The 12,488-nt window shown below is 52.4% G+C and overlaps 1 protein-coding gene across 1 annotated transcript in view; it reads left to right on the top strand.

Annotated features, from left to right (window-relative positions):
- Nucleotides 1-11,871: 11,871 nt before the first annotated feature.
- Nucleotides 11,872-12,488, top strand: part of RFLNB (refilin B) — a 9,235-nt gene continuing 8,618 nt past the window's right edge. Inside the window, exon 1 of the mRNA XM_035027613.1 lies at nt 11,872-12,093. Coding sequence (XP_034883504.1) covers nt 11,887-12,093 — 207 coding nt within the window. The 5' untranslated portion in view covers nt 11,872-11,886. The remainder of the gene's footprint in view (nt 12,094-12,488) is intronic.

Below are 12,488 nucleotides of genomic sequence, written 5' to 3'. Positions count from 1 at the left end.
GTCACTGAGGATTTACTGCGTCCCGAATACATGGTCCTATCCAGATCCCTGTGAAGTCGGTATGATCCGCTCCATTTCACAGATGTGGAGCTGGAGGCCGGGAGAGCAAATGCCACTGAGGCTGTGTGGCTGGTAGGTGGTGGTGCGCGGGCTTGACTCCGGCCTCCGTCCGCACATGCTCTTTGTGCTACACCTGTGGTTTGCAAATGCACGAGACACACTCTACGAAACAGAAGTTTTATTAACGTATTTTCCGAGTTCACATAACTTTCGAGGCAAATCAGTGAGAACGTTGAAACTATTTCATTAAATAGAAAGCATTTTTTTTAATGGCAGTTTTTTATTATTTTTTTAAGATTTTATTTGTCAGAGAGAGCGAACACAGCAGGGGGAGGGGCAGAAGGAAAAGCAGACTCCCCACTGAGCAGGGAGCCCAATGTGGGGCTCCATCCCAGGACCCCGAGATCATGACCTGAGCCGAAAGTAGATGCTTACCCCCACTGAGCCACGCAGGCATCCCAATAGAAAGCATTTTAAATCCAAGGTTAGGGATGACAGTTTATGTGCATCAATCCCAGCATCCAGTTTATTTCTGTGTTTGGCTTTGGTTGCACAGAATACAGAAATCTTGAGACGTCTGAGTGGCTCAGTTGGTTAAGCTTCTGCCTTCCCCTCAGGTCATGATCTCAGGGTCCTGAAATCGAGCCCCACACCTGGGGAGCCTGCTTCTCCCTCTCCCTCTGCCTGCCGCTCCCCCTGCTTGTGCTCACTCTCCTTCTCTGACAAATAAATTAATAAAATCTTAAAAAAAAAATACAGAAATCTTGATTTCATCCAGCTTAGAATTTGCAACTAACATCAGTTTTGTTTTAACAGCCCTCCTTCCAATCCCAGATATTCCTCAGTTACACGGACATGACGAGGACTCTCGATCCTGAGGTCTGCGTGCGCGTGAGAAGCCCCAACTGCTCCCATTCACGCACGGAGGGTCTGCATCATCACCCATTTGCGCCTGGAACACATCTGAGGACGCGTGTTGTGTTACTACAGATTCGAATGTTCAGTTATTAGAGTAGGTTTCATTTTTTTTTTTTAAGATTTTTATTTTTATTTATTTGAGACAGAGAGAATGAGAGACAGAGAGCATGAGAGGGAGGAGGGTCAGAGGGAGAAGCAGACTCCCCGCTGAGCAGGGAGCCCGATGCGGGACTCGATCCCGGGACTCCAGGATCATGACCTGAGCCGAAGGCAGTCGCTTAACCGACTGAGCCACCCAGGCGCCCTATTAGAGTAGGTTTCAAATATGCACTCTGAAGGGGAAGTTAGAATCGAACCTTCGCAGAGTTCCTTTGCCCCCCAGAACACATCTGAAGAACCACAGATTTCCCCAGAAGTCAGTCTGGAAGCTGCCGGCCTCATTTGTAGCTGCTGCACGTGGCTTCTCTGACCTTGGGGTGGGGTCGGGCGGGGAGCAGTGTCGCCTTTGCACGAGAAAGAGCACCATTTCAGTTGAAGTTCACTCCGCATTCAGCAGCACAGCTGAGCTGGCCCCCAAATCCTGTGGGAGTAGTAACCCTAGAGGCCCCCTCCTGGGCTTAGCCTTGCCACCTTTCGAAAGGCCATCGGAAGGTAAGGAACCCCTGGTGCAAGGCAGCCGTGTTCTAAGAACAAAACAGTGCCCCTGGAATGAGCCGAGGAGCCTTGGGCACCGTCCGAAGGGAAGCCCATCCGTCTTTCAAAACCCCCATGAGGCTCACATGAGCCTGAGGTCCCACGTCTGCGCGTGCAGTGCTTCCCAAACGTCCTCGGGCTCGAAACACAGAAATGTGACTATGTGAGCTCCCATTCCTCCCACTGAGGCAATCCTGCTGAAGAGGGCGCTAGGGCCAGAGGCGATGGGCGTGGGGACTGTGGCTGCTTCAGGGTGCCCCCCACACGGCCCCAGAGCTGGGGGGGATCACTGTGGGCCTTTGCCGTGTGTGAGCTTTTCCCAGGTCTGTAGTTGGGAAGCTCCGAATTGGAGCATCAGTGTTAGGTAGTATGTTAGTTTATTTGTTTTTAGAACGTTGGTCAAATTCCTTCATTTTGCAGATGGGAAATGGAGGCCCTGAGAGTTTTGATCCCTTGCTTATCCCCACTATGATCCCCCACCCTCCCAACCCCCCTGCTCTTCTCTTGCTCTAATTATCGTTTCAGCCACTGCCTCCATCCCCCACATATGTTTCCTCTTACTCAGCATCCAGCCAGCTACTTTCCAGAAGCTTCTCTTGAAGGTCACCGATGATCTTCTTGCTAAACTTTCATTCTCTGTGCACTCTCCATTTAGTTGATGAGTCCCGCTGGGAATCCTCCCTAAACTCCTTTGATGCCTTGCTTTCCTGCTCCCATACTTCTTGGTCTCCTTCCCTGACTCTTCTTGCCCTGACCCTTGACTATGGTCAAGCCCCGAGGTTTTCACTCCACACTCCTTCAGAGAACGTATCTATCACAGGTGTAAACACCAGCTGTGCCTTCTGAAGTTTCTCAGATCTTTAGTTTGTGTCCTTCCCCCTCATCTGACTCCAGCTTATTTGCATGTCCCATCATTAGCTCATGGGTAACACCTCTGGGTAACCTCGGCCCCCTTTCTGGAATTCCCCGTTTCTCTGTGGCACCACCTTCCTTTCCTGGTTCCCCCGTCTCAAAGCCTTAGTCACCCCTGACAACTCTCCTCATCAACCAACACGGTTAGTTGATCACAAAACATTTTCTTGGGCATTTGGGTGGCTCAGTCTGTTAAGCGTCTGCCTTCAGCTCAGGTCACGATCCCAGGGTCCTAGGATTGAGCCCCGCGTCAGGCTCCCTGCTCCGCAGAAGTCTGCTTCTCCCTCTGACCCTCCCCCCTCTCGTGCTCTCTCTCTCTCATTCTCTTTCTCTCAAATAAATAAATAAAATCTTTAAAAATAAATAAACAAAATATTTTTAAAAGTACAATACCAGTATTCTTTTTTTTTTAGTTTTTTTTTTATTCTTTGTTAATCCCCATACATTACATCATTAGTTCTAGATGAAGTGTTCCATGATTCATTGTTTGTGCATAACACCCAGTGCTCCATGCAGAACGTGCCCTCCTCAATACCCACCACCAGGCCAACCCATCCTCCCACCCCCCTCCCCTCTAGAACCCTCAGTTTGTTTTTCAGAGTCCATCGTCCCTCATGGTTCGTCCGCCCCTCCGATTTCCCCCGCTTCATTCGTCCCCTCCCGCTACCTTCTTCTATTTTTTTTTTCTTCTTCACATAGATTGCGTTATTTGTTTCAGAGGTACAGATCTGAGATTCAACAGTCTTGCACAATTCACAGCGCTTACCAGAGCACATACCCTCCCCAGTGTCTATCACCCAGTCACCCCATCCCTCCCACCCCAACCCCCACTCCAACAACACTCAGTTTGTTTCCTGTGATTAAGAATTCCTCATATCAGTGAGATCATATGATACATGTCTTTCTCTGTTTGACTTATTTCGCTCAGCATAATACCCTCCAGTTCCATCCACGTCGTTGCAAATGGCAAGATCTCATTCCTTTTGATGGCTGCATAATATTCCATTGTACAATATCAGTATTCTTATTAATAAGTTAAAACAATGTGGCAAGATATCCAAAGTCTTGTACTCCTTCTAGACTTTGTGTCCATACTGTGGGGGGAGGGGCTTTTGCAAAGAAAAGGGTCAATAGTAAGCATATTTGCATATTTTTCGGCAGCCTAACAACAGAGCTTGGACATCTTGTTCTTCAGTATCTAGAGATCTATTCATCTTTTTAATGGCTGCATGTTGTTTTATAGTTCAGATATATCATTATTTAGCCAGTCTCCTATCAATATACAAATAGATGGTTTATATTTTGGGGCTATTTACCTTTTCGCAGGATACTCTTCTAAAATTGTTCTGTTCCCATTTAAAGGACACATTAAAATGCACATTTAAAATGTTGCTAGCCCTTGCCAGAACGTCCCCTACAGAGACGGTTTTGCTATACGCTCTTATCAACAGCACGTGTGTACCCACCTCTCCACGTCACGGGCCCTAGATGTTTTTTCCTGTTTCTTGATCTAGAGGATGTGGTTGCAGCTCTGCCTATAGAAACCCAGCAAGCAGAAGTGTCCCTTTGTTGCATAAAACCAAATGTGACCCAACCGGGCCCGTACCTTGCAGCAAGAAAGCTTCCTTATTAAGCAAAAGCCCTGTGGCTTCCCTTGTGGTCAGGGCTCCTGGGGGACATGCTTTGTTGGTTCGCTCATGAAAGCAATGGTTAGGGGCACCTGGGTGGCTCAGTCGTTAGGCGTCTGCCTTCGGCTCAGGTCATGATCCCGGGGTCCTGGGATCGAGCCCCGCATCAGGCTCTCTGCTCCGCAGGAAGCCTGCTTCTCTCTCTCCCATTCCCCCTGCTTGTGTTTCCTCTCTCGCTGTGTCTCTGCCTGTCAAATAAATAAATAAAATCTTTAAAAAAAAAAAAGAAAGCAATAGTGATTCTTTGTATATGAGAGAGGTAATAGTTTGATATTAAATCGGGCCTCTTTCCTATTCCTCTTTATCTCTTCCCTTTCCCCGGCACTCCGGTAGCAGGCAGGTGTCCTATGTGCATTGGCCTTGGGTGGGAATGTATAGAGATGTAATGGCCTATATTCTTAGCTTTGGAACTACATGGACTTTTGTGATTCTGTAGTAGAGACGAACGTCTTGAGAGGTCTTGAAAGCCGTGGTGGTCCATGCAAGAGTGTTGGGATAGCATTGTGTTTGGGTTTTGTTTCTTATTCTAAAAGTGTACCTTTAAATTTTTTTTAAAGTAATCTCTATAGCCAACATGGGGCTTGAACTCACAACCCCGAGATCAGGAGTCGCATGCTCTCCTAATTGAGCCAGGCAGGTGCCCCTACCTTTACGTTTTAAGAGCCGAAATTCTGGAGTACTTTGCATGCAAGCCACACCTCATCACAGGGACAGTGCCTTTTGACATAAATATTTTTTTCCATTTTAAAAGAAAGAGGGTTTTGACTGTCAGGAAAAGAAAAACTAGAGGGAATATGACTTGGCTTAGAGGCTGAAGGCCACTGAGGAGAAATCCAGAGCCCCACCGCTCTGGGCTGAGCCCTCTTGGGGTATAAGAGACACCTCCCTAAGTCTGAGGGAAATCCTGATCACTGGAAGCCATTGCCTGGCTTCCAGTGATCAACCTAGGAGACCGCAGCCCCACAGAGAAGCCTGGAGGAGGCAGAAACAGTGTCTGAGGGTGTTGTCCGGACAGACAGGCCTGTGGGAGGGTGTACCCCACAGAGTCTCTCACACCCCATCATGGGCAGGTGATGGCTCCCAAGCAACCTGAGTCCCCAGACGTAATGAAAGGGACAACTGTGATGCAGAAAGGGTGGCCTGTGGGTATGAAAAGTAGAGCGTAGCCTTCCATGGCCAAGCAAAACAAGCTATACCTTAGGGGAGGCCAGAGAGGTAGGAAGGTGACCATGGACCAGGCTCTCAGCCCAGCCACCCCACCCCTGCTGCCATGATCCCTAGAAGCCACCCAGGCAAAAGAGAACGGCAAGAGTGATAATTACCCAAAGCCTCTATTCATTTCCAGAAGATAAGAAACCAAACTGAGGGCACCTGGGTGGCTCAGTCGTTAAGCGTCTGCCTTCGGCTCAGGTCGTGATCCCAGGGTCCTGGGATCGAGCCCCACATCGGGCTCCCTGCTCAGCAGGAAGCCTGCTTCTCCCTCTCCCACTCCCCCTGCTTGTGTTCCCTCTCTTGCTGTGTCTCTCTCTGTCAAATAAATAAATAAAATCTTTAAAAAAAAAAAAAGAAACCAAACTGAGTTAGCAAGACAGTTTTCCATTGAGAGAAAATGGGGACACATGAGCTCAATTGAGTCCAGTTAAAAAAAAGAACATTAACCTCTCATCTGCCAGAGTACACAATCACAAAACAATCCCCATCACAAATGAAGGGGAGAACTAGGATCTGGTCACCATGTACTTGACTTCGCATTTCCAGCCAAGAGTATGGCTGGCCCAAGCCAGCCACCCTAACTCTTGCTTCCCTTGGTCACCAGTGCGACACCTTTGCATGATGCATGACCAGCAGTGGAACTGACTGACTCCAGAAGGGATTGAACTTGGAGCCTGGCCATGTCTGCAGTGCCCTCTACCCAATGAAGCTAAGCCAGAGAGAAAGATGACCACCAAAGCTCTGCCATGAGGTCTCAAGATCTAGTCCGAGACTGTTAGGCAAACTCGAGGAAACATGATTGGATTCCAACAGTGCCCCTTATCCCCACAGTTTAGGCAGTCTGAGGCCTTCCTGGCTGGGGCCACCAAGAAGCTCCCAAGATTGATCATGAAGCAGGTGGCATTTGGTAAAGAGGATGCTTTATGGCCTCCTACTCAGTCGTAAGCAAAGACCCTCAGAGCTCCCAGCCTTGGCCTGTGGTTCCTCTGCCTTCTCCCCCTCCCCTCTTTGCCTGCCTATTTCTTACTTGGTGCTTTAGGATCAGCACACGTGCTACTTCCTCCGGAAATCTTTCCCCAAGCCTCACCTCCCTCCTTCCTCGAGCTGGGTGGAGCCCTCTTTCTGCTCCCACACTCTCTGCCTCTCAGCCAGGAGGCACTTGGTAGGTGCTGGTTGAATGAATGAGTCTTGTGGGAGAGCAGACACTCAAATCCAAAACAGATTTTGGTAAGAGCTATCAGCCTTGGGAGTAGAGGTAAACTGCGTTCTGGTGGAACAAGCCCATAAATAGCATTTCAACTAGGAGCACAGAGCCCAGGTTTTTGTTTTGTTTTTTTAAAGATTTTATTTATTTATTTGACAGAGAAAGAAACAGCGAGAGAGGGAACACAAACGGGGAGTGGGAGAGGGAGAAGCAGACTCCCCGCCGAGCAGGGAGCCCGATGCAGGACTCGATCCAAGGACTCCAGGATCATGACCTGAGTGGAAGGCAGTCGCCCAACCAACTGAGCCACCCAGGCGCCCGAGCCCAGGTTTTTTAACGTTCATGTGTGATGAAAGCCGGGGCCCAGCTTGTATTAACTGCTCTTTGGATTACAAGTGTGTAGAAGGCCAGGCACACATTATGTCCTATGTAGAAGCCTGACTTAGGCGGTGGAAGATGATGATGTCTGACATTCTAGAAACTCCTGCTTCCAACACAGCCCACTAAGAGCAGAAAGCACATTCTCCAACCTGGTAGCTCTGGCCCCAAAGCATGCCAGGCAGACAGCGTTAATGCTAAGGAGGTTAGCTGATATCCCTGGGATATCGGAGTCCACCTTTCAGTCCTCAAAAACAGGGTGTTGAGGGGCGCCTGGGTGGCTCAGTCGGTGAAGTATCTGCCTTCGGCTCAGGTCTCGATCCCTGAGACCTGGGATTGAGTCATATGGTTGGGGCCTGGGGTCCCGGGATCAAGTCCCATGTTGAGCTCCCTGCTCAGCAGGGAGTCTGCTTCTCCCTCGGCTCCTGCCCCCCACTCATGCTCTCTCTTGCTCACTCTCAAATAAATAAATAAAATCTTTAAAACAACAACAACACAAAAACGAGGCATTGAGGTAGGATTTGGGTGATGTTTGACGGCTGGCTGGTCCAGAGGTCCCAGCTGAGGCCGAAGTGGAGTATCCCCATCATCCCCAGGTCCAGACAGCCTCTTTCCATACAGCACCTGGGAGCCTCTTAGAGAAATCCTAAGAGAAGTGGCAGAAGGCTGGGCCTGTATCAGGGGAGAGGGGTTTGGAATTCAAAGGGGTTTTTGGGTTGTGTTTCTTTTACTCTTTGCTTCTTGGCCTAGCCCTGCAGGGTTCAAGTTCGAATCCTAGAGTGGGAAGCCGGCACAAAGGAAGCCACACGGCTCCAGGACCACCGTCCAAAATAACCGCTCCCCCCGCCCCCGCCCCGGCCATCAATGTTGGCAGCAATGCCCGGGGCTCTGGGTAGTGCCTGGCGAGGGGCAGAGGCACGGTACCCACGGTGGCATGGCTGTGACCCCTCCCGGTCTCAGCGAAGGCCGCCTGCCAGGGGGCCGTGGTGGGACTCTGTCACACAACTTAGCAGAACCAGAGGCAGGGGCGGTGGGGGCAGGAAAAGGAAAATTGATCGCAGGCCTCCCATGTGGATGACCAGCTTTATTTATGAGCACATGAGAGACACCTTCAGAGATTTCCAGAAATACTTGTCAGTGGTTGGGGGTCATCCTGCAAAAGTGCAGGGCAAGAGGCAATAAAATTCTAGCGCCCGCCCCCCCCGCCCCCCGCACAGGGATACGGCGTGGGAAAACATGAACCACGGTTTTTCTTTGGTACCTCTCCTCTTACCCCATGTTCTTCCCCCACCCCCGGCTAATGTTCAGCCAAGACTCAAAACTGAAAAACAGTTCTTCAAAGGCACGCAACTGTCTTCAGCAAGTACCGAGAGTCCCCAGGCGTGCAGGGCTGCAAGCCCCAGCCGCCTCCCCGCTGCTGCGTCTACCCTGCTTTGAATCTGGGGGAGCAGAGGAATGCACTGCGGCGCTGTGGCTCCCGGGCGGGGACACCGTGGCTCAGACCATCATGTGGAGCCAACCGGCCGCCTCCACGGGCTCCCCCGCACCATCTCTCCCCGCGCCGCCCAGGCAGGCCCAAATCCCCGGGCGCTCCCGAGACACTGTGGCGTCATCTCCCGGCGGCCTTTGGAGTGTGACCACGGAGACCCGGCGCGGGTTCCCCAGGGACGGTGACAGCAAGGAGCCAAGGGTCTTAACTTCAGTTGCTCAACTCAGGCGATGTTTCGGGGCTGCAAGTCCTTGTCCAGTGTGAATACGCACAACGGAGCCCGGGGTGCAAGGGCACTTATGCAGTTCCAAGGAGGCCACGTGCCCCAGCTCTTTGCAAAATCCCATCTGGCTTTTATTTCGCAGAGGCCACGGCCCTTTTCTGTGTAACTGGGGAGCTTTTGGGAGCATTGCTCTCGGCGAACAAATAGGATAGAGGAGGCTAGAGCCTGTATCTGGGGTCACGGGGCTCTCCACACAGGGGACACCAGCCTGACTCCGCCCCGAGCGGCATTCAGTTTCTAGGTTAAGTGTCGCCTGCTGGGCTGGGCCAGAGAACTTGCCACCTGGCCTGGTGGGCTCCCAGTTGAAAGGTCAGAGATGGAGGGGACCTGTGCCCCCAGGCCCACTTCCCTCTGAAATTGCTAAGCCAGAACTTTGGGATCCCTCGGCTCTGTCTGGTGGACGCCGTCTCTGCGAGCACCCGGAGCTCAGGCTCAGAAGCTGAGCTCAGCGAAGCCCGTGCACACACTCCCGTGAGCGGCGTCCTCGCCAAGTAGCTCTTTTTAATTCAGTTCCTTTTCTTCTTGAATCTGGCAGGTCACTTTCGATGTTCTTGGAAAACTGTCATCTTGGGCGCCTGGGTGGCTCAGTTGGTTAAAGTGACTGCCTTCGGCTCGGGTCATGATCCTGGAGTCCCTGGATCGAGTCCCGTATCGGGCTCCCTGCTCGACGGGGAGTCTGCTTCTCCCTCTGACCCTCCCCCCTCTTGTGCTCTCTCTGTCTCTACCTCATTCTCTCTCTCAAATAAATAAATAAAATCTAAAAAAAAAAAAAAAAAAAGAAAGAAAGAAAACCGGCATCTTAATCCTAAAATACTTACGGAAACAAAGTTTAAGTTTTTGTAAAGCATTTGGCTTGATACGGGGGCAGATGAAGGAAGGGGAGGCCCTGCTTCCACAGTAAGGCAAATCCACCGCATCAGGCATTCCAGAACACCGGGACCCAAGGGGCTGGGGCGACAAAGTGCCATGGGGCGTGGGGCACAAGCCCGAGTGCTGGAGCTGGCAGTGTTTTTAATCTGCTGTCTGGCTGAGTTCACTGAAGACAAGCTGTTCCAAAACAATAAGCAGCGGCAGTTTGGGGGGGATCCAGCCCTGTGCTTGTCTGACTCAACTCCATTCAGGCCTCCGCTTAATTTAGTGCAGAAAAAGGGAAAATGCAGGATTGGCATCATCATTAGGCGTCTTTTGTTCCTCAGACCCCGCTGAGAAAGGCCTCAGGCCAGGAGCCAAGTCCTGTGAGGACATCGGTCTCTGTGATCCAGGCAGGGGGACGAGGGCCCTGGCCCGCTCTGAAAGGCCAGCTTGGGGAAGAGGCCACTCTTCAGCAGGCTCTGGGGTCTTGTGTTGTGGAGCTCCCCCCTGATTTCTAGGCATGCCCCAGCTACGCCTCAAAAGAAGGCCTGTCCTCAGAGCCGGACCAGGGGGTGGGTAAAGGTGGGACCCATTGTCCTTCCTGGCTCTGGTGAGAGATTTTTAAAGCAGCATCCTTGGGAAGGCAATCTGGAATAAGCTGAGGACAACAATGAGCACAGGCAATGGGGCTCTTCCAAAGGACGACCGTACGAACTCACAGTAGGAACTCCTCGCTCGGCCGAGCAGATAGAGCTGACGTCCAGGCTGAGTCAGTTGCATGGCTCCCTCGTAGCCACAGAGGCCGACCCCCTGCCCTCGCACTCAGAAGGACACATGGGCAGGTCTAAGTCGGATAACTGCCGCTGTAAGAACATCTCTGCTCGTCTCCACCGGGAACGCCATGAGTTGGCAGAGATGCCAATGAAAGCAGGACGTTCCCCACCTTCTCCTTGGTCCCCGTGTGACTTCCAGTCGGCTCAGACTTCTCTTTGAGCTCTCCACAGTCTGACGGGAGGGTACCAAGCTGGGGTCCCTCCTCATTGTCTTTTGATTGGCTGGAAGCCAGTGGAAGATCCGAGTTTGGTGCAGCTTATGGAGAGGGGGGCACCTGTTTCCGGGGAATCTGGGTGGGCCCATGGTCTCCAACTCTGCTTCTCCATCAGTGTCCAGACCTGGGGCTGGATTCCTCTTCGAGCCCCTCCAGTTTCTTCTGTGTGTGTATCAACGCTGGGTTCCTCTGTGGGCCATTGGCTTATGCTTCAGGAACTCCTTGGCAGTTGTCCTGGGCGAGGCCCGAGGATGTCCTCTGGGTTCAGAAAGCCCCGCCCAATCTCTGCTTGAAGGGTTCTTAGGATCTACCTGGGAATGCTGGGGGGTAAATCCCCTCCAGGGCGCCAAGTCCTCCCACTGCGAACAGACCACCCTTTCCACAACCCAGGAAGTGCGGCCATTCCTCCCATGATGCCCCACGTTGAAGGCAGCCTGGGGTGTGCTGACCAGATGGTGGGATCAGCATGGGCAGGAAGGAATAGCCACGTACTTGGCCCAACTTCTACGGCCCACTGCTAACAGTACATCCTTGCACTAACCATTGATCTAGGACTGTGTTCTGTTGACTTTGTAATCCATTCCCACAGGCCCTAAATGAATGAGTGAACTCCCAGGACACGGGCATGTGCCAGGTTTTATTTTCCAGTGAAGGGAATGATCCAAGGCAAGCTGCCTCGTACCAGCTGTGTGACTTGGACCAAGTCAAGTCCCTTTTCTGTTACTTCAAAATGAGTGAGGAAGGTAGGAGGGCTGAACTTTGCCAGGAGACCTCTAACATGGACCCACTCTAAATTTTGACTTTAACAGGTCCCAAGTGCAGGGACCTGTTTTTGCCAGAATGTAGACTGGGCTGCCATTGTGGGGCATGCACAGAGCCCACCTCTCATCCAGCCAGGGCACAACGCCTCTCCGGGCTGGCACTTGCCAGCTAAGTCTGGGTGCAGCTCCAGCTTGGAGCCCTGAGCTAAACACCCATCAGAAACTCCCTGGGTGGGGGGGAGCTTCCAATATTTACTGAAAATCACTAAGGGCTCTGTGAGCAAAAGTCCTAGATTTGAGTTCCCACCGAGTTCCCACTGAGATGGAGCCTCTCTGTCAAACTAACGAAGGGAGGAATCCCCAATCTGCTTTTTAGAAAGGAACTCCTATGAATGAAAAGCTGTGGTCCCCACCAGGGAGCCCCCGGCCCATTAGACAGCCCGTGGGCAGCCTGCTGAGCTCCTGTCGTTCGAGGTCCCAGTCTGTGCCCACTGCAGAATTTCCCTGCCTGGTGTGGTCACGGCCTGTTCAGCTGAGCAGCCCGACCGGGGAGGGACACGCGTCCCCCGCCTGGAATCCCCTAAGGATACTCGGAGTAGGTCCTCTCTTCCTCCGGGGCAGAAATGCGAGCCAGAGACACAGAGAGCCCGCACGGCTGAGCCAAGAGGCGGTTGGAGCCATGCGAGGCGCATTAACTATTAATAATTTCCAGTTGTTTGCTCGCTGGGTTCGGCCGGCTCCCCCACTCTGGCTCCGCAGACCGCCAGGGCTCCACGCTAGCGCTCGCCGGGCTCTGCCGGGCCAGGACCAGGGGCCAAGGCGCCATCTGGAGCCGGGTGCGAGCGGGCCCCCGCGTCCCACCGGTAGCAGGGCGCGGGGCGGCGGCGGGGCTCGGGCGCCTTTCCCTCCCGGAGCGGCCGCTCGAGGCGGGCTGGGCTGCAGGGCGGCGCGGAGCGCGGGCGGCGCACGGCGGCAGCGCGGCGGCAGCGC

This window comes from Mirounga leonina, unplaced genomic scaffold (genome assembly GCF_011800145.1).
Source record: "Mirounga leonina isolate KUSES-001 unplaced genomic scaffold, KU_Mleo_1.0 Mir_200, whole genome shotgun sequence".
Lineage (NCBI taxonomy): Eukaryota > Metazoa > Chordata > Mammalia > Carnivora > Phocidae > Mirounga > Mirounga leonina.
Note: the sequence above shows the minus strand (reverse complement) of the source record. Positions and strands in the feature narration are given on the sequence as shown.